Source organism: Nothobranchius furzeri, chromosome 6 (assembly GCF_043380555.1).
Source record: "Nothobranchius furzeri strain GRZ-AD chromosome 6, NfurGRZ-RIMD1, whole genome shotgun sequence".
Taxonomy (NCBI): domain Eukaryota; kingdom Metazoa; phylum Chordata; class Actinopteri; order Cyprinodontiformes; family Nothobranchiidae; genus Nothobranchius; species Nothobranchius furzeri.
In genome coordinates this window covers 36,124,067-36,146,981 of record NC_091746.1, presented here as the reverse complement: position 1 = coordinate 36,146,981, position 22,915 = coordinate 36,124,067, and the positions used below count along the sequence as shown (strand labels likewise).

At 41.0% G+C, this 22,915-nt stretch overlaps 1 protein-coding gene across 5 annotated transcripts in view; it reads left to right on the top strand.

Moving 5' to 3' along the window:
• nrg1 (neuregulin 1) overlaps positions 1 to 22,915 on the top strand; it is a 47,100-nt gene that overhangs the window by 5,585 nt on the left and 18,600 nt on the right. The window contains exons 3-7 of one of the 5 annotated variants that reach the window (XM_070552159.1): positions 7,893 to 8,031; positions 13,749 to 13,807; positions 17,322 to 17,421; positions 20,431 to 20,584; positions 20,674 to 20,789. In XM_070552159.1, the coding sequence (XP_070408260.1) occupies positions 7,893 to 8,031; positions 13,749 to 13,807; positions 17,322 to 17,421; positions 20,431 to 20,584; positions 20,674 to 20,789 (568 nt within the window). Of the gene's footprint in view, positions 1 to 7,892; positions 8,032 to 13,038; positions 13,107 to 13,748; positions 13,808 to 17,318; positions 17,422 to 20,430; positions 20,585 to 20,673; positions 20,790 to 22,915 lie in introns of all 5 variants that reach the window. The other 4 variants (XM_015974437.3, XM_015974430.3, XM_015974414.3 and 1 more) reach the window with 4 other exon arrangements.

Sequence of the window (22,915 nt, the reverse complement as noted above, 5' to 3'; positions counted from 1 at the left end):
TAGTTTTAATCATAGTCAGTGTGTACATTTGGCTGACACCATGAAAAGTGAGTAATTATATCTGAAATGCAGCCAGCTTCCCATGGTACCTTTTCTAATGTGCACTGTAGTTAACAGAGAATCTGTTATGTTTTCAAATGAAATGACGTCCAAGTTCTGATTTACGTTCATGAATTGTTATCATTTGACAGCATGTTAGAGAAATAAGAGAACAAAATGTGTTAACTCATGCTATAGCCTAAAATAAAAACATAACCTAAAACTGTTAATGAGCTTCAAAAACCAGACTGTAGTGAACAAAGGTCAGAGGTCATCCTAAGTGTCAGATGTCATGAGGAAATAAGCTGTGTGATAGCCTCGTTGCCTCGAAATTGAGAGTTTTCATTCTTTTGCCTGATGAAAGGAGAGTAAATAGTTCCTGGGCTGAATGGGGGGTGTCCATCGTTACGTTCTTGTTCTGCGCATGTGAGTGAGGGTGCCTCACAGCTCATTTGCTGTCATGGGTGATTCTGCAGGTTGAGTGCTTTGCAGTCTTGTTTCCGGTTTTATTGTATTTCTGGTACTTCCTGTTTTATTTTGTGCATTCACTTCCTGTCTCATTACAGGCAGCTTCACGACACGAGGCTCCTCACTAATCTGCCTCATGTCTTGCACCTGGGTCCTGGCTTCTCCATTTAAGCGTCTTTGCAACAGTTTCCTTGGCCAGTTTGTACTATCAAAGCACAAAGAGGACTCAAATGCTGAGCTCACACAGTTTTAATAAGCAGAAGGGATTCCTGGAGTACAATACAACTGAAAAGTCCAAATCTAACTGAATACACTTTTACCAAGTGTTTCTGAGAGCAGGTTCACATCACACAACGGGAGAAGAACAGAGCCAGGGAGGATTCAGCCGTGGTTCAGGAGATCCGGGAGCTGCAGACGCTGGTATGAGACTTCCACACAAAGGTGTAATCCAGAACGGGTTCTAGGAATCCTGTGATGACAGACAGGGGTTTCAGGGAACAGACTAGAATAAGTTCAGATAACAGGAACAGGTTCAGGTGGCTGGACGTTACCACTAAGGCAAACAATCTGGCTTGACGAGGATTCAACCTCTTGGTCCGTCTCAGGTACTCTAAATTTTTGTGGTCGGTCCACACGATGAATGGCAGCTTGGACCCCTCGAGCCAGTGGCGCCACTCCTCCAAGGCCACTTTAATGACCAATAGCTCACGATCCCCAATGTCGTAGTTTCTCTCTGCGCTCTGAGGTGGATCACCGCGTTCACCCCTGTGCATTCCTGTCACGCAAGCTGTCTGCCGCTGAGAGAAACTACGACATTGGGGATTGTGAGCTATTGGTCATTAAAGTGGCCTTGGAGGAGTGGCGCCACTGGCTCGAGGGGTCCAAGCTGCCATTCATCGTGTGGACCGACCACAAAAATTTAGAGTACCTGAGACGGGCCAAGAGGTTGAATCCTCGTCAAGCCAGATTGTTTGCCTTAGTGGTAACGTCCAGCCACCTGAACCTGTTCCTGTTATCTGAACTTATTCTAGTCTGTTCCCTGAAACCCCTGTCTGTCATCACAGGATTCCTAGAACCCGTTCTGGATTACACCTTTGTGTGGAAGTCTCATACTAGCCTCTGCAGCTCCCGGATCTCCTGAACCACGGCTGAATCCTCCCTGGCTCTGTTCTTCTCTCGTTATGTGACGTGAACCTGCTCTCAGAAACACTTGGTAAAAGTGTATTCAGTTAGATTTGGACTTTTCAGTTGTATTGTACTCCAGGAATCCCTTCTGCTTATTAAAACTGTGTGAGCTCTGCATTTGAGTCCTCTTTGTGCTTTGATAGTACAAACTGGCCAAGGAAACTGTTGCAAAGACGCTTAAATGGAGAAGCCAGGACCCAGGTGCAAGACATGAGGCAGATTAGTGAGGAGCCTCATGTCGTGAAGCTGCCTGTAATGAGACAGGAAGTGAATGCACAAAATAAAACAGGAAGTACCAGAAATACAATAAAACCAGAAACAAGACTGCAAAGCACTCAACCTGCAGAATCACCCATGTCATTTGCATTTAGCTGCACATGAGTTTTCAGACAAGACTCATGGAGGATGTTAGACATCAAGAGTTATACAACAGGTCCTTGTGACCTTAGTGAAGATTAAGTTGTTACGATGAGTGAATGAGTGAACGACCACATTATCTTTCTCCATGCTTTCGTTCTTTTTTAAACACAGAAACAGTTTTGTTTACCTGTTTGTAGCTACAGTTTCGCCGACGGCTGCCGGCTTCTTCAGGCTGACGCTGATGGTGGCGCGTGACTTCCTTCTCCGTTCATCTGCGGGCAGCAGAGGACGTTGTCGCCCTCTACTGCCCACTCTCCCCTCTCCGACGATGCAGTCTCATGCGTGGTCCAGCGTGTAAACTCCGTCGTCCCTGTTCATGGTCCCACATCCACGTCTCCTTATCTCGATTGCTTCCTTGATCCATCTTTTGTATTTTTGTTGTTCGGTGGTTATGATCCGTGTGCTGTCCCAGTCCATTATATGGTTTTCTCTTAAGCAATGTTCTGTTACGGCTGACTTTTTTATTGTACTTTCTGCTTCTTCTTTTGCTGCTCTTGTGTGTTTACGATTTGCCTCTTTCTCGCACTCCTTTATGTTTTCTATTGTCCGTGTATTGAGTTGGCGTCCGGTTTCTCCTATGTATGTTTTATTGCATATTTTGCATGGGATTTCGTAAATGACTCCACATTTTTGTCCAGCTTATATTTTGTCTTTTGGGTGTACTAGTCTGTTTCTAACTGTTGTGTATGGCTTTGTTGGTGTGTTTATGTTGTGTTTTTTCATTGTTGCTCTTATTTTTTCCGTTATGCCTCTGATGTATGGTAGGGTTATCACTGGTTTTGGTTCTTGTCTTTCTGGGTTTCTGGTTCTTTTTTTGGGTTGTTCTTTGCTTTCTGTTTTTGTTTGTTGTTTTCCTTTGTTTATGCCCATGTCGGGTATGCGCAGGTCTTTAAACCCTACCATACATCAGAGGCATAACGGAAAAAATAAGAGCAACAATGAAAAAACACAACATAAACACACCAACAAAGCCATACACAACAGTTAGAAACAGACTAGTACACCCAAAAGACAAAATATCAGCTGGACAAAAATGTGGAGTCATCTACAAAATCCCATGCAAAATATGCAATAAAACATACATAGGAGAAACCGGACGCCAAGTCAATACACGGACAATAGAACACAGAAAGGAGTGCGAGAAAGAGGCAAATCGTAAACACACAAGAGCAGCAAAAGAAGAAGCAGAAAGTACAATAAAAAAGTCAGCCGTAACAGAACATTGCTTAAGAGAAAACCATATAATGGACTGGGACAGCACACGGATCATAACCACTGAACAACAAAAATACAAAAGATGGATCAAGGAAGCAATCGAGATAAGGAGACGTGGATGTGGGACCATGAACAGGGACGACGGAGTTTACACGCTGGACCACGCATGGGACTGCATCGTCGGAGAGGGGAGAGTGGGCAGTAGAGGGCGACAACGTCCTCTGCTGCCCACAGATAAACGGAGAAGGAAGTGACGCGCCACCATCAGCGTCAGCCTGAAGAAGCCGGCAGCTGTCGGCGAAACTGTAGCTACAAACAGGTAAACAAAACTGTTTCTGTGTTTAAAAAAGAACGAAAGCATGGATTTAGAAAGACACAGCAAGAACACACCTAAGACATTATATTTCTCTCAAATGTTTCAGTGGTGTCACAAGAAAGGTACAGTTGTACCGTAACACTTTTGTTCGTCCCGCTCATAATGCAACACTTGCCAGCAGAGGTCAATAAAAGAGTTGATTTAACAGGAATATCTCTTATATACATACTAAAACACAAAAGGATAAAAATTAAATAAATGTGAAATGACTTGATTAATTCATTAACAAAACAAAACAGCGACTCAGAAAATGCTGTCGTGAGCTTCCCAAAGTTGTTAAATCCATTTACTGCTCCCAATTTTGTGAAACATTTTTTTCTCCAGAATTAAAACGTTCATCATCCCTGATCCAGTGTGAGCAAGATGGAGGGGCGGAGTCCTTCCATTTTAACAAAGTACCCAGCAAGCCACCAAAAAGGAAAAGGCCAGCCTTGCTTTTTGTTTTTGCTAAAATATTGTCTGAAGTGGAGCCAAAAACAGCAGTCAAAGGGTTTGGAGCGATTTGATGATTAACCCTCCCACTGTCCTATCGGGTGTGACCCCGTGAGGAAAGTTGACCATTGAGCAGGATTGATGGTTTATCCCTTGAGGTCCATGTGGCAGAGGTGAGGAGTGAGCACCACCACACCCCTGCCACATGGACCTCAAGAGATAAACCATCATCCCTGCTCAATGGTCACCTTTCCTCGCCGGGTTACCCATTAGGACAGTGGGAGGGTTAAGAATTTCTGAGATGTATTGGAAGTAAGATGCCCAAAATTTAGAAAGGGCAGGGCAGGACCTGTACAACATATGTGGTAGCGATCCAGGGGTAGCCTAGTGAACTAGACCAAATGATTTATTTATTTTGTCTGGTTTGCCAGGCTAATCCAGGGGCAGATCCAGGGGCAGATTTACATTTATCACAGGTGGGATCAACAACCAGTCGTTGTGTCCATGGACAAGACACTTAACCCACCTTGGCTGCTGGTGGTGGTCAGAGGGACCGGTGACGTCAGCGCACCCCACTGCAGCTGTGTGACTACATCGTAGCATATAACAACCAGCGTGTGAATGTGTGTGTGTGAACGGGTGAATGAGGGTTGTAGAACCTTAGAAGGCGCTATATAAATACAGAACATTAACCTTTTGCAACAACATTTTTTGTTTCACTTTTGTTAAACTTCAAAAGCACCAGTTCAGCTGTGCTATTGGTTTAAATGACTTCTTGACTCTTTTGATTGTTTCAGTGACAGCTGGCAGAAACAAGCACGGTGTAACTTTGTTGTGTCTTTGAACTGTGAGTTTGGACACAGAGCAAAGACTGACTGGCCTCAGCAATGCTGTTTGATGAAAACTTTCACAGGTTCCTGTGACTGAATCCACAACTCTTAGGCAATGTTGACTTTTGTCGACCAGTTGAAAGGATGGGTATTGGACCACTTGGTTGTCTTTTGTCCACTAACTCCCCGTAACATCTTCTCAGCAGCAGCCACTGGGCCTGCAAACACAGGAGAGTGTTGATCCATCTCACTTGTATCATTAAAGGCTTCTGGCTCTAGGATACAACCTTCAGCTCAATGTATTGACCAGACTACACAATAATAATAATAATAATAATAATAATAATAATAATAATAATGATAATGATGATGATGATGATGATGATAATAAAAATAATAGTAATATATTAAGACATTTGTTAGGTATTTTTTATATTGTTCATCTTTGATTGTGAAGTGACCTCACTTTTAGGAAAAGTCCAAACCAGCTAAACCAGGGAGTTTCTGCCAGACCAAGAAACTTGTAGATCTAGTATCTGAAGAATTTCTTTGTCCTGTGCATTCTAAGACCAAGGTGTTTTTCCATTAGCTCAACTCTAGAAACTTCTCTTGTATACTTCCTAAGGCAAAGAAGGGTGGTTCATAAATTGTGGGTGTGGTTTATGTATTCAATAAATTGACTCCACGAGCTTCGGCTCCTTTGTGAGAGGAAAATGGCTTCTGACTCCAGTGTGTCTCTGTGCCTCCCCTCACCCGTTACAAAGTAAGCTTTGTAACGTATGTTATGGTTTGTTACAATTTACCAAATTAAGAATCTAATCCCTCTGTGTGTGTTCTGACTTCCTTTAAGGTAATATAACAACAATAGTATAAATTAAAATACCCAACAACATTTCTATGAAGCTACATTTGTAAAGTACTTTTCAATCCTGCCTTGATGCCTAAACTACAGCTTCTTACTCAAACTTCATTAGCTGTGTGTTGTACCCTCCAAGAGATCTTTTAAATATACTTTGCTACACTGCTTTGTATGTGTGTGTGTGTGTGTGTGTGTGTGTGTGTGTGTGTGTGTGTGTGTGTGTGTGTGTGTGTGTGTGTGTGTTTAACACATGTATGTATGCCTTAAACAACAATCTGTCTGTAATTGCTGAATGTACGTTGCACAACTGTGAGTAAGGCACAATATCCTGAAATGTGTGGATGAACATTTCCAGTCTGATGAATAAGTGAAAATCAATAAATGATGCATGACACAAAGTGAAAGCCGGGGCTCTGATATAGAGACTTCCTGTTTTCTGCCTGTGCTCCATTTCAAGGTCAGAGTCTGCTGGTAGCTAATTGATGCTCCCTCCTTCTCTATGGTGCCTGAGCAAAACAAGCCAGTAATACTGTCTGTCTGCCAGTGGCTATGATGTTCCTGTTGTGGTCACATCCCTGTGTGATTTATTATCCTGTGAGTGCTTTAGCTAATGATGGTGGCAGAGTGGTTACTGTATGACTCAGAGTGATGACATTATAATAAGTTGACATGAAAAGGCCACACATGTTTCCTGAGACTTAGGTGATTATTAACATTACCTTCCCTGTTGTACAAACTGAACTAGTAAATCGGGATTTTCCCTCTCTGGTGTGTCTTAGAATCAGCATCCATTGGCCCTGAAACCACATCCATCTGAGCTACATTATAAAACCAGCAAAACTGGAAACTTATACCAGTTTTTAGTGATCTGTCCGGTTTTGTGTGGCATTTTCAGCTGGAGTATGTACTGTATCAGTTACACGTGTTTACATTATTGGATATTCCCTTAAAGCTCTTAGGAATGAGACCATGTGTGTCTATGAGATCGCCTGTACAAGTCAGAGTGAAATACAACAAATACATACTCAAATATAAAACTATTACAACTGCATGGAGACGTGTTTGTTTGATTGATTATTTCTGTGTTGTTGACATGTTTTTTTTTTTTACAATAAATCTCAGGAAAGTCTGAATAGTCACCCACACAGTGAGGTGTAAGGATGGTTTAAACCAGGGGTGTCAAACTCATTTTAGCTCAGGGGCCACATTGAGGGAAATCTAGTCCCAAGTGAGCCGGACCGGTAAATTAAAAAAAAACTTCAGACCGTTTTCTTTGTTTTAATACAATCAATATAAAACAAGACTGGAGCCTGAGGACAGTGTATCCAAAATAGTACAAGTACAACACCTGAAGTGTACTTGAAAATTTGAAAAAAAAAAAGAAAAAATCAACAAATAAAACAACATTCCTTAGTGATTAAAAGAGCTTACAGATCACATGGCAAGATCAATTTCATGCTATACTTAAAGTATATTTGACTCATTTTACTTAACATCTTTTAGCTTTCACCAGCACATCAATATCAGAAGTCACATCCTGAGTGGCGACCAACTTCAGGACGTGATTCAAGTTCTTGTGTGAGCCTAGAGCGCAGCTTTGTTTTATTTATACTCATTACAGAGAAAACTTGCTCACACTGATAAGTTTATTTTCACTCCACATTGTAAAGTATGAAAATAAAGTTTACACAACCATCTCGCGGGCCGGATTTAACCCGCTTGCGGGCCGGATCTGGCCCGCGGGCGGCATGTTTGACACCCCTGGTTTAAACAGATAAGTGTTTGGCCCTGCAGCTTTTCCTCTGTAGTGGTGAGGCTGAATGCCATTAACACAAGAGTAAAGGCTTTGGGGTGACTACAATATACATGTGGAAAATATCTGGTTACATGTTCAAGACATAGATAAACAATGAAAACATAGTTTTTTGAAAACAGGTGACCAGAATCCTTGTGGGGACATGCTCTTGAGAACGACTTATGAATGAATCAACGTTTACTCTGACAAACTGTTTTGTTGACACAAATTTCTTATTTCTTTGTTTTCAATAATTATGGTTTCCCTTTGCAGCTACCACCAGCACCTCCACGACATCGAGAACCTCCAGTCATATCATGCGTTGCAGTGATAGCCAGAAGAACTTTTGTGTTAATGGAGGAGAGTGCTTCACACTTGAAATCACACCTGGAAGTACAAAGTTTCTATGCAGGTGTGTATGTGTGGATTTATTATTTCAATAAGATGTTTTCATGACCTAATCTAACAGTTTGCAATACTAATAGTCAGTTCAATTAGCAAAAATGTACCTTTGGTTTTGAGACAGGGGTGTCCAAACTTTTGAAGACCAAAATTGTTAAGTTAGTAGTGCTTGAGGGCTACAAAATGTGACTTTAACCCCTTAAATTTCCAGGTTTAATGAACGCAATGGGGTTTTGTCCCACGGGCGGGACGCTGGAATGCTAAGGGATAAAAAAAAAACGTAATGGTCATACTTTTATTAGTACATCTCAAAATAGGTCAAAGCCAGCATTCTAGAAAAATCTGAAGACTAAATTATCAGAAAGTGTCACTTCTGCTGGAGCGACAAAATTCGTCAATCTAGAAATGCAATTAGGAGCCACACAAAATCACCTCGATGATCCCAAAAGTCACCCAGGACCACACATGGACATGCCTGGGGTCAAGTGTAGAAAACATTTATTGAAAATGTATTGTTTTGTTAAAAGTGCTTCTGTGAAAAGTTGCGTCAGATGACAATTTTTCACATAAGGTTAGAGTATCCAAAGATACTATGATATAGTTTTACTCAAGTAAAAGTAAAAAGTAGTAATTAAAAACCCTCAAGTAGGAGTAGCAAAATATTTGGTAGAAAGTTGTGATTCTCCATAATATTATTACTACAGTAAAAATTTAAAGCAGTAAAAACTATTTATAGAAGAACCATTTTTTAAAGGTGTGGTTAACTGAAAAAACATTTTTTAAAACTGATTTCTGATTATAATGGGTCAGTCTGAGTTTTTCATGCAGGCTGAACATGAGAATAGTCTCCTACACCTATCTCCTGCATTAGCTGTTGATAAAAAATAGACAATGAAACTCTAGGACTAGAAAAGCTTGACCGATCTACGTCACACTGTCACTAAACATTCATGGACTCACCCGTGTTGATTTATGACAGGGAAGTCTGTTGTTGGTTTAACGTCCAGGAAACGACTGTCTCAGCTAGTAGAGGCTAACTGTTAGCATTAGCAACTCCTCTTCACAGCAGAACTCCTCCAGGCTTGTGTTATTTGTGGAGCCAAGACATCAGTGTTGCAGGTCTGTGACAGAGTTGCGTTGCTGTTATTCAGTCTGAGGCGAGAGGTTCAAATATCAGGAAATAAGACTCCAAATCTTGTCCTCTGAAGCTCAGCCCTGATGTGGCCCTCTTTTTGTTCCTAAAAATGATGCACTGGAGCTTTTTTTCCCCATCTTACAAGGCATTCATTCCTACTATAGACAACTGCAAATGTATTGCTTAAACAAGTGATACACACCTTTAAAAGTTACTCAAGTAAATGTAGCCAGTTACTGCCACTTCTTCATTTTTGCACAAAAAATAGATGTCCAACATTTTTGAATGAAGACATTTCAATGGCGTTAGGGTTGGTAAAAGGATACTGGCCTAACTTTGCACCAAGCAGCTGTCCTTTTATACCCAGCGGTTGATGTTTCATACCAGTTGGGTAGAAATGATTACCACTTCACACCTAAGCACATAAACTACCACTTATTTGTATTCATGCACTCAACCATTTCCACATGTGCCTGCATCCCTGGCACGTAGGCTACAGTCACACTGCAGGCCAAAATGACACAAATCAGATTTTTTATGACAGTCTGAAAAGCACAAACCTAATTTATCAAAATCAGACCCAGCTCAGTTTCATTTGTAGTCCTAAATTAGATCAATATTTGATGTTTTTATTACAGCGACCTCAGTCTGAACGATCATGTCTCATTTCCTCCAACTGCTGTGTCGTTGGTGAAGGACAAACAGGTGGGAATAAGCTAGATTAAATGTAAACAAACGTCCTTTTTCTCACCTGATCACAATTTTGTTCCTGACTGATGTACAACTTTAAGACAGTGGGATGTGTAGCGTGCAATGTGACCGACGGCTTACACGTGTGGTTGGTTGAGTTTGCTGGCCGTGTCTGTTAGACGTCTCATTTACATATCATATGAGCAACAATTACAACAAAAACTTAGTTATCAGCAAAAAGTCCACCAACTCAAGGCACCAACTCAATTCAACCCTTAGCAGGATCCGATGCTTGTGCTGAACACCGTGCTAAGGTGAGCTTAATGCCTCAATCCCAGGAACAGACTGCTGGCACTGCAGATGTTTTCAGATGGATCCTGCTTGAACTACGGAGAAAGCACCACCCAGGCTAATTGTTTGCAGATAATCAACCTGTAAGTGCACACAGTCCAGAGCAGCAGAGCCAGATCATGCTGATGCTGTTCACCCATATCTAAAAGAGAAGAGACGGCCTTCTAAAGGAAAGTCATGCTCTCGACTCAGCAGAAAGACATTTGCCATAAAATAAGTTATCAAATGAGAGAAAACCTATTTTAGATGATGGAGAATGTTTCAAACTTTGTTGATAAATGTGTGAAGAGATGAACATTGAGGCTAATAGTTTTAATGAATACTTTGTGGACACAGTTACAATACCCCTTGTTGGGTATTTGAGAGTGCAGTTTGGAGTCTGCCCAACATGTTTTCATGGGCAACTTGTGAGGTCACGTGGAAAAGTATGTGGGCTTTGGCCTCTAATTAAGGGTTATTTAGTCTGCTACTATCAGTGTGACAGTTTGGTTCTCATTCCCAATAATAAGCCAAACTTTTTTGGGTCATCCTTTGTCACAGAGTTTGTTTAAAACTTTTCTAAATATAAATCATAGGTGCAACCAAAAGGCAGAAGTTCTCTGCTTTCAATTATCCCAGTCGGGTCATACCAAGACTCCGTGTTTGACACTCAGCTTTATGGGGTTGGCTTCGAGGGTTAAACCACCAAATGGTTCCTGAGCGCAGCTGTGTCTGCAGCTCACTGCTCCCCCAGGGAACGGGTCAAATGTGGACAACTGATGGGACAGTGATGGCCTCACTATATTTTGTAGATGACCTGATCTTCATGTGATCTCATCAAGGTGGGATCCCAAACATTTGTAGCTAAGTGTGAAGTAGCGGGTGCACGTCCTAGGCTGGGACAACAGTCTTCATCTGGAAATTTGCAGATCATCAAGTCTGTGCTGGGTGTGAACCTCTGGCCCTGGTGGACAAGTGTCAGAGTCATGTTCATGAGCTGAAATAGTGGGAGATTGTCGGTGATATTAGGTCAGCACTGTACAGATCTGCTGCTACAAGGCTTCCACTTCTCCATTTGTTCTGGTGCATATGATCATGAGATGTGTGATGAGATTGCAACTGGAAGCTGCTGAAATGAGCCACAGAGGAGCTGCACTCACCTGTAGGAATAGAGTTGCTGCTTCTCTGCATTGAGAGAAGCCAGTAGAGGTGGTTTGCACATCTGGTATGGATGGCTCATAAATGCCTTTCATGGAAGGTTTTTCCAACGCATGTAGTATTTCTCAGGGTTGACCAAGATCTGAAGTGATCTCACAGCTGGCACGAAAACACCTGGGAGTCCTTCTTGGTGAGCAATAGAGGGTCACTGAGCAGAGAGACCTCTGGGAATCTCAGCTTATGCTTTGTAACTTGATCAAAACACCCAATAAGAGGCGTACAATCGACACTTTATTAACCTGAAATTCCAGGCAATGATGGAGTCAATTGAATGACCAACCCAATCCAGAATGAAATGATCCTATATTCTACTGAGAAGACTTGTCTTAGACTGTGATATTTCTGGGCTCACAGCAGGCAATTCAAGCAATTTCAGCATTTCAGATGAGTTCTCCTGCTGTCTTCAGTATATGAGCAGTGATCTTGAGAGGCCTTGTGACTTTTCCCAAAAAATCAGTGTGTCATATTTTTTTAGTCAGGTGTGATTGTGGTCTTTGAAGTACTGGAGCTTCCTTAGAAGTATGCAGCATCAGAATTGGAACACATCTACTGTGTAGAGCTCTCATATTCCTAGGTTTTGATTTCATGTTGCTGAGCAACCTTCTAGGATCCCTCTCCTCACCTACCTCTTTGAGATGTTCCGGAGAGGGACCAGGTAATTGTGAGATGCAATTCCCCAAGCATGACCTCATCCCAGTGGACATGCTCACATGGAGGGCATCCTTACTTAACTCCCAAACCATCAAAGCTGACTTGTTTTCGGATAGAGGAGCAGCAGCTCTATTCTTAGCTCAACCACACTTTGAAGGAGAGAAATTGTTTTTTTTTTGTCATCGCTCATAGCTCTTGACCATGGGAAGGGTTAGATCTAATAGTTCTCTCATACCTGAGCCATATGGTCATGTGGTCTTTAGAGATAACAGGATCTTCACTTGCTAACCTCCTAAAGAAACCAATCTTTTGAAAATAATTTTCACAGTTCTGTTAGAAATGCTTTTTGTTGCCATTCCAACCAGTGTGCTGCTGAAGGTTCTCAGTCATCCACATCATGGTAATCCAAAAGGGTTTCAAATGAAGGCAACTGGACTTCTCTGGTTTCTTGAAGATGTTTCACTTCTCATCCGAGGAGCTTTGTCAATTCTGACCGGAATATGGCAGAGTCAAGCTTATAAATAGTAGCTGTCTGTTGTTATTTAACAAGCAGAAACTACCAATGAATACCCCTCCTCCCTACCCCTGATGAATCGGTAACCTCTATTGTGTGGGAGCCATTGTATTGTTTAGAAGCAGCTGCTTGGGGAATTACATCTCACTATTACCTGGACTGTTGTATTATAGTGTAACTGAACTAACTGTAATCTGATAGATGCAAATGACTAAAACCAGCCTAGAACGTTTTACTATCCCAGAAAACTCAAGCTTCTGTAACAGAATACTACAATTGTAAAACCTGCTTTGTTGGATCTTGGATGCCGCATGTGTGTATGTTTGTGTGTGTGTGTGTGTGTGTGTGTGTGTGTGTGTGTGTGTGTGTGTGTGTGTGTGTGTGTGTGTGTGTGCGTGTGTGTGCGTGCTGTTCGTCAACAACTGTTCTTGTCATGTATAAGTGCTGTTTTTCTCCTTTCCCTCTTATCCACCAACCAGGTGCTTGGCGGGATTCACTGGGCACCGATGTGAACAAGCTGTGCTTAAGAAAGTCTCAGACCCAAAACGTATGTGAACATAACTGTATTCAGTCCCACATGTCATAACTGGTGTTGCACCCCTGTCACGTTTTAAAAAAATAAAAATGGAGGAATCCATATTTCCCTGGAATGGAATCAGATGCTATATCAACTCCTCTGAAGACCAAGTGCTGCTAATTGGAGCAGGAACTTAGGAGTTTATACTCTTTTATGCAACGCATTGCACTGAATTTTGCATGTACTTCACATCTCATCTCATCATCCCATTCATGCTGTGGTATCCTGTAAGCCATCACACTGAAGACCTGACAGCCTACTACTTTCTACTCACCCTAACACTCACCCTAACCACCCTGGAACCTGGATCTGAAGCCTGTATGTTAGTGGCTTTTCCTCAATGGTAACTCAAGTACATGCAAATTTCAGTCTGTTGTGAAGAGACTATTTAAAAGTAGCTTAATGGAGAGAAAAAGTTATTATCTGACAACTTCATCTCAAACTGAACTGAATATGAAGGTCTGAGACCAGGACTCAGACTCACAGATTCACTAATTCTATTTGGCCATGAACCATCGTCCTAACACCAGTGATGACTGTTGTGGGTTTTACACAGCTCTGGTAAAAACTAACTCCCTCTCTTCTTGTCTGTTTCTTGTCTTTACTACTCAGGTGTCCAAATGAATTTACTGGTGATCGCTGCCAAAACTATGTAATGGCCAGCTTTTACAGTATGTGTCCTCTTCTGTCCTTGTTCTAGATCAAAGCGGGCTAGACTAACCTGTATTACTTTTTAAAACGCTTTTCATCTTTATACTCACATGTTTTAACATGCTTGCACTTTTGTTTTCATTCTTTTGCATGTCGTATTCACATTACTAATGAACACTACTGCGTAACACTTGACTCTGTGGTGGTGTTATAACTGGGTGTGGAGGATCCTTTTGTTTATTGGTTGGTAAAATTAGTTTACTTATGGATAATTTAATTATTTAATTTATGTTACCGTAATTTCCGGACTATAGAGCACACCTCAATATAGGCCGCACCAACAAAAAAAGTTTTTCTACACACACGCCACACTCGAAGGCAAGTCGCGGCGCAGCAGCCACATGCAGGTCTCCGGCGCACAGCGCATGTATGGCCATAACATAGATAATTAGACAGAAAGACACTACACGGAGGTTTTTCGTTGTTGTTTTAATTCAACAAAACGAATTTTAAACACGGGTGAACGTGCCTGCAAGTTTAGAAAAGAAAACAGCACTGATAGCATTCATATTTCTGGATGGTTATGAAATAAAAACAGCACTGACACGTTATTACCGGTAATTTGCATGTTTAGAAGAAGAGAACAGCGCTGACACAGCATTAATAAGCCCTGGATGATTAGAAAATAAAAACTGCACACAAAACATGCCTGGTTAGTAAATAAAACACACTTGCCTACCAGAAAAAGTAATTCGCTCTCATCTTCCTCTTGCGCACTAAAGCCATTAACGTCCTCTTCTTCAGTGTCGGAGTTGAACAGCCTCAGAAGAGCTTCGTCACATACCTTTTCTGTGGTGATGTCAGTGTCGCTGTCCGTGTTGCTGTCATCATCCCCGGGTGAAGCTGGCTTGAATGAGTCCTTCCCGCTGCCGTCTCCGGCGCCGAACCATGGATTCATTCATGCCAAGCTTACATGGGGCAGCACTGTTTCCCTCCTTCACTGCCAGATCGATGGCCTTCAACTTAAATGTGGCAACATGTGAACTCATACGTGTAGTTACCATGATGAGGGGGTATGGATTTGAAAAAAATTCTTCGTCGTGCCGGCTGCTTGCATGTGCTAAACTAAAATGAGCACTTTCTTCGATTTCCACTTTTAACTTCCGCCTGTTTCACTTTCTGCTAAAGCGCCCCCTGGCAGGTGAAGGAAAATCTTCAGTAAAGCCGGACCTCATTATAAGCCGCACGGTTCAAAGCGTGGGAAAACAGTAGCGGCTCATAGTCCGGAAAATATGGTGCTTCATTTTTACTTATTTTTTCATATGTTTTGCACAATCAGAAAGAAGTTAGTGAGGTAGACCACAAAAAGCTTAATTCTGGGAGCACCATCAATCAATGGAATGACCACAAAGAAGTCCACCCATTCACCCATCCATCCATCCATCCCTGTTTATTCCTCTTCAGAGACACCTCCCTCCAGTAGTTACTGACTGAGAGGCGAGGCTACACCTGGACATGTTACCAGTCCAGCACAGGCTCACACAACGACTCAAGGAAAAACCCTCAGAATAAAGAAATGATGAACGTTAAAGCTTGTTATCAGATGGCAAAAGTTACAGGATATTAGTTCAAGTGCCATTCAAAAAAGAAGAAAGCAGGAAAACATCCAAAGGTTTAAAGAAATATTGAAACTAGATTGTTAGGTTAAAAGTACCCAATACAAAATAGTTTAGTTCAAATCCCACAAAGATGCTACTTAAATCTAAGAAAAGTTCACAAGCATCAATCGGGAAAGAAAACAAAAAGAAAAGAAAAAGAGGCTGAGGCCCCAGACCAGTAAATTAATAATTAAAGTGTATGCAATTGGCCTCGAGGTCATATTCAATCTTTTCATTACACTAGACATCAGTCCCAGCATTCATCTGATCTTCCATTAGTGTCCCAGTATCTAAGAGGTCTGTGGTGAAGCGCCGGAACCACTATGCACCAGTTGCCTCATCACCTATAACGATGAGGTGCTTTGAAAATTGGTGCTTTCACACATCAGAACTGTTATCCTGCTAGATCTGGACAAACACCAGACTGCCAGTCCAGCTAAACGCTCCACAGATAATGCTGTTTCAACTGGTCTCAGTCAGCTCTGTTCTAGCCTACACCACTGAGGCTAGAGTGGCATTATGGATTTTATTTCTGCTTTAGATAGATCCGTCAGTGACAACAAAGAGGGTTCTCATTCAATGTTCAGAAATACACCGATCAGATGAAATTACACCCACTACATTTACCATGCTGTTGGAGAATACTGGTCCAGCTAAATTCTTTACAAAAACATTTTTGCAGTTTCCCTAGTTGATTATCACTTCACAGTACAAATCTGGATAAAATACTTTATTAGCACTCTTTAAAAAGTCATACTTCAGGAAATTCTAACTTTTTTTCTCTGTGAGCAAAAATTATGTAAATGTTTCCACAAGAATTAACTTTAATCAGAATTCTAAATAATTATCTTATTATGTCCCTTGGGTCGTTACTGTAAAACTCCTGCTTCGGTTGAAAAAAGCATGTTGATTTTAGTCAGAGTAAATATTTAATGAGTTATTTTTAACTTTTCCTTTAGTAGATTTGGGTAAAAAATTATTTGTTTACTTGATATTTTTATCAGATTAATTTAAATGGCCTACAGTGTTTTTCATTATACTGTCTAGAAGACCATCTCCAAGCAGCTTGATGGTCCTGACTACAGTGGGTAGTCCCCCACCCCACCCCATCCCCGCACCCCCCCACCCCCACCCCCACGACCCTACATTGACAAGCGGGTTCAGAAAATGGATGGAAATATTTCAGATTGACAGGAGAAACATTAACAGGACTAGTTCATGTTTCACAAGAGATCCATGTTCTTCTTTTGTTACATTCAAATGGGAAACATGTGCAAGTCATATGCTTCACCTGGCTCATGTGTTATTTCACATGTGACTTCATTCATATGTGAATTTAATGTTTTTGTTGTTTGTTTTCCTGTTGGGGAGAAACTTAAATTTAAAAACATCAAAGAATGCAAAAGTATCTCAGTGAGGCTGAACTGGTTGGGTTGACCCAGTTCTGGACAAACAAGCATGTTGTGTGAAATCACTGGCTTTAAATAAGAAAAGTGTATTTTCTTACTGGCACAAGATAGTTATGTTAATATAAAACAACACAACAACATTATACAACTTACCTGCAGTCCCTCAGCTTCACGTTTCAGTCCTCCCTGATCCCGCACAGCGCCATCCAAGCTCTAGTAACTGTTTGGATAGAGCGCAAATATCTATCTTTTATTTTATGGGACAAATGTGAGACATCTAGGATGTTTAGCACATAAACAAACCCTGTCTGTCTAGTTCCAGACATATTAACAAAGTGTTTTTGTCATTAAATGCAAACACGTTTTTAGAGATTTGTTCTTATTGTTTGGATTTAGGCCTTCATTAGGTTTGTTAATGTGTGTCCTGGATCTTCACTTTAAAATCTGATTGTCCTCTTTTTCAGAAGCTGAGGAGTTGTATCAGAAACGCATTTTAACTATATCAGGAATCTGCATAGCACTCCTAGTGGTTGGGATCATGTGCGTGGTTGCCTACTGCAAAACAAAGTAACTAACATTCTTTTTTAAATTCACTGATGCTAAATACTGCACCTGAGTCCTCACATCTCACTAGTCGGCACTGAAAGTGTTATGAAAATCTCCTGCAGCATTTAAATGGGCTTACAGTGTTTCACATCAGTAACTTGGTCCTCAGCTAATCAGAATTTTTATTTGCATTATGGAATTTTGATTGTTGTGATACAAAACAAAACAGGGAAGGGACTGAATGTCTTCCAAAGTATCTGCAGGCACGTCCTAAAAAATTGAATATTATGTAGACATTGTTGATCAATAGAAACAAGATTTATTTCTAAATTAAATCAGCTGACTGAGGTCTGAGGATTTTGAGCTGCAAACAGGACTCCGTGTCATCATTTCAGTGTTGTAACGGGGAGCCTAAGTCACGTCCACTTCCGCACCACGGGTCCCCAGAAGAACGAAACAATTAATGCAAGTCAATGGGGCTAAACATGCTATTTTCTAATCCCGCTTGTTGTTATGTGCCATGGATTTCACATGTGATGTCCATGAATATTAAAGACACATGTTGATACTAAGAACTTGCTTATTTACGAACGGGGGAAACGCTATTTTAGGTTTTGTGTGAAAATGAGTCCAGGGCTACAAATGAGCATCACGAAAGTGACTCCATCGAATCAGACATGGAGAAAAACTGAGCGAAAATGGCTGAAAATTCAGGGAACTTGAAATTCTTTCTTCAGGAGGAAAGAACAGCCATAAATCTGACCAGCTAGAGGAGAGGAGATTCTGTGGTGACGTCATATATGTCATGTGCCAATGTCTGGTTTGTAGTCAAGCTTATTATGAACTTTTACAAACTGATATATCTCAAAGTACGTGACTGGCGTGGTCGAAACACACACCATTACTTTTTATTTCAATATAAGTACAACATATGTGCGATCCAGGGTCTAAGGCAAAGCGGATTAGAAAATAACTCTTTTAGCCCCGTTGACTTGCATTAATTTTTTTGTTCTTCCGGGGATCCATGAGCCGATCGGAAATGGAGGAGACGTAGGCTCCCTGAACAAAATAATACTAATACTGCATGAGCTTAGATATAAACATGTTTCTGTGTGGAGTGCCAGTCAAAATGTGGTCACACTTACTGACGTGAGTTTTTTCTTCATTTTGATTAAAATCGGAAATTAGAAAAATAATAGGGAGCAAAATGTGCTTTCCTTTTTTATCCTATTTAAATTTTTTTTACCATTTTTAATATTCGAGTTAATCAATTAATCTTCTTAATAAATTTATTTTCATCTTATTCTTGAATGGTGCTATCCCAGCAGCATCCTTGGTGTTCCTGTCTTCATGTGTTCATGCAGGAGCAGATTTAGCTTTTAGGCATCTGCCTATAATTCAATTCAAAGATACGTTATTAATGAGACCACATCTCTGCTGAAGTGTGAATATTTCTGTTGGTTGACTGGAATAAATCAGACAAAAACAAGGAGGAAATCTTTTTCCTTTGATAATCACTGAGGAATGTATGGTATATTGTCAAATCTGCAGTGAGCTAATGCAGCACTGCAGGTATTTGTAATTCGACATTGGCAGGCAAAAAGCTCCAGAGTTGTTTAAAGAATCACAGCCAGTAAACAAGAGCAACCCAGAAGTTGTTTCTTGTACCCCTAAGAAGCCGCTGCTTCTTTTGTGTTTTACTCTAATGCCAGGTAAAGCAGGCTAAAGGCTAATGTTGAGCTAACAATGCTAACTGGGAATTAGAAGTAAATAGTCTGCTCTAAAAATATCTTAAGCTTCTTTTACCAACAACTCAATATTACAGTGAAATGTATGAGTGAAGTGAATAATGAGTCAAACATGACGTTTTACTTCCTTTAAAGTCGTTCAGAACTATAAGAGCAAGATGGCAAACAACCACACGTCCTGTAATGTTTGAGAAATAGTACCGTGATAAGTGTAGTAAGTGCTCCCTATCATAAAACATGAGTGCTAACGCCAGATATGACAATATATTTTACTACTTATCAACTTACTATGTATGACCTGTCTTTGCTTGTCAACTAAAATATTCTGGTGCTGATTCGTAACTGGCAACAACATCCATGAAATTCACTGAACAGGTGTGAGAAAGACATTTTTTGCTCGAAAAACAGGACTGCAGTAACCACAGGGTGGCATTCTTACATATTGCACCTTTAAAATTTCATTAGATTTGTTAATTGTCCACTAAATGAAGTAGATGAGATTCTTTCTTAGCCCTGTGAGGTTTCTTGAGTGGAAAATGTTAGCTACTTTAATAATCTCATTTTTATCGGGACAAAGAAAGCAGTAAGGGCTCCTCCACAAATTCTCTCTGATAACCTCACAGAGAGGTGTCGGTTAGGAGAGGCTACTAGGAGAATGTACCCTCAGTCATGCAGGACTGCAGCCTACAGTAGGTTCTCACAAACTTGCCCAAAAGCCCAACTTCAGAGGAGGAGGAGGTACAGAGAAAACTGCTCAAACCTGCAATTTTTGTTGCTTCCATCTTCTATTACATCATCAGAAACAGAGACCTAAAGTAAACAAACTGGATTCCCTAAAGCTGACTGGAAAAAGAAGACTATTACAAAGTTATTGAAGTCAATGACCAGTGTTCCAGACCCTCAAATTAACAACAAAACAAAGACAAATTGAGGCAGTGCTACAAAAGAAACATTTTAGATTAAATTTTTATTTTAGTGGTCCTTTTGTTGAATTTAATTTTTTTTTATAATTTATATGAAACTTCTACTTTGATTTTAAGAATACTTAGATTACTGTGTAAAAGCTAGACTCTGTAGCATCTAATATTTCTATATTTTCACCAAAGAAACAAATTAATGCTGCCAAAAAGAAAAGTAAGGCACAAGTAATTAATCAAAAACAAGGCGAACTGATGAGTAGGTGTGACATTTGACTGGTTCTGGATTGTCTAAACTCTGATTGTGTGGTTGCGGTGTGAGCAGGCTCTGTTTATAACCTCATTTTATTTCTCTTTACAAACAGAAAGCAGAGGAAGAAACTTCATGATCGCTTGAGGCAGAGCAAGAAAAACAAGAGAAAGAACAACACCAGTACTGGGACTTGCTCAAACCCGAAAGGTTCTGCTGTAGCACACTCAACTTCTAACGTGCCTCTTCAAGATTTGAACATTGTCAGTGTAAGCTGTCCTCATCATCAAAGTCCTGAAAACTTGACTCAGTAGAGTTACCGTTATTCTCAGTTTGGTTCCTTGTCTTCCTTCTACAGCCATGTAATGGGTCAGCGATGCAGCAGGCAGCCGAAGAGACAGAAACAACCTTCCCCACAAGTAACTACGCTGCTGCAAATCAACCAACCACACTTACCAACATCTCCAGCCAAAGGTAAGAAAAGGAACTGTAAAAGATGGTGAATTTAGCTAAATGTGTTTAGTTTTTTTTATGTATGCTCAGCTGTCTTTCAGATTCAGGGAGGAATTTGTTTCTTTTTTATGCAGAGCGTCCTCATTTCACTCAGAGACAGTCTTGTTTCACTCCAACAGCATTACTAGTGTGTGAGTCAGTTCAGGCCGTTGTTGTCCAACACCCTTAGTCCGCTAGCGAGCCACAGAATCACACCGGGCACCACAAACTCATAAAACGTTATGAGCTGCTTTACACAGATTTTAAGACCTGACTTCTCTGAGATAATTCAGACAACTCTGACCCCTTTTGTAAGTGCATTAGTGTTCGAAGCTCATTCCTGTTTTTATTAATTTGCACGTTGAGATTTCTGTAATCGCCTACCTATTCCACACTGATCCTGGAAACAGAAGCCACAGGAGGTTGCATCTACCACTAGGGAGCAGTACAGGAGAGGAGAAGGAGAAGATAAGTTAAGATGGATGCCTGATATTGCTACATGGGACGCAGGTTTGAATAAAGCTTGGAAAAAAATTGTTGCCTACTCGCAGGCATGCAGATAGGGTGGGGGACGGGGGGATCTGTCCCCCCGAGATTCAGATCGACCCCGATCCGTCCCCCGCACTAAGGCCAGAAAGAACACAAAATCCGAGGTTAAGCGCTTGAAGCTCCTTTTTCCAATTACATTGAATGCAGCATGACGTAAAAAACACCAACCTGACCAGTTTGCTTTTAAGTAATGGAAAACTCTTTGGTCTTAGAATGCACAGGACAAAGGAATTCTTCAGATACTAGATCTACAAGTTTCTTGGTCTGGCAGAAACTCCCTGGTTTGGCTGGTTTGGCCTCAAATAACAGAACAATATGCCTAAAGCAGAAAGGAGGTGCTGAAACATACACAGTAAACAAGTAAGGGTTTTTCCTAACAACATTTCACAAAGGAAAAGATTTCACAACAAAGATGAACAATTAAAAATACCTAACAGGCAGTTAAGCTCCCCATCAGTCTATGAACAGGTTTGGTGTTTTGGACCGAGTTTTGGTAGGTCAGTGAATGCAACACAGCAGCTAGATAAGTTTATCATGAGAATGTGTTTTTTGTTGTTAGTTCCTGTTGTACTGTTGTCTCGGCCCCGCTGCTTGTCGCATGGACACCTATAAACGCTTTCTGTGCCAGAGTCAGAGACTGAAAGCAACAGAGTGCCAGATAAAACAACAACAAAGATGAAACTGTAACTTACCCTGTTGCTGGAAGAAGTAAACTTTGTGATTGAGATCCCGAATTGTCGTGTATCTACTCACCCACACACATCTCCAACACGCCAGGAAACGGAAGCACGGCAAATGGTGTCAGAAGTGGGATCTTCTAAAAGACTTCTGTGAGTAATTCCAAGCAAAAGACTATACCTGGAGGACTCCTGAAGTAATTGCAAGTTAAAGATATAAGCTAAAACTGTGGATAAAAATAAGAGAGCGGGAAAAGAGATTGCGCTAAAACGACAGTAAAGCTGCTGCAGCGTAGCCGCTCAATATTTCCGGTCTCGTCCTTTCAAAATAAAAGCACAACCGGAAGTGGCCAAAAATGACGGAAGAACTACAAGGAGCTACCGCAGGATCTGCAGAGGCAGAAACAGCCCTGAAGTGGTTGCAAGCTGTGCTGGAAAATCTAAATCAACAAACGAGACACTTTCAAACAATGCTGGCCCCTGTCCTTTCACACATAACAGGACAACCAGCTGTATGACAAGAAGAGGAACAAGTCTCAGTGCACTCTAACAGTGAAAGGCATGCACCTGGAATGCCCCTCCTAATGTGACTACAGCTTGGGATAGTGTTCCCTTTTCAGCTGAACTGGAGGTCATTCATCAAAGAACTCGAACCTCAGGTCCAGCGAGACGAGCTACAAACCTTGGATATGACACCGGATGCAGAGAGCCTAGTAGCAGTGAACCAAAGGTCCAACGCACGCATACCTATCAGGATGAAAGAAGGCAAAATAATACTGGAGCTTATTATAACAATTGGTCATAGCCCCAGCGACCTAAATTAGCCACATTTGATGACAATGAGGACTGGGATTCTTTTCTGATGCCGTTTGAATGCCAAGC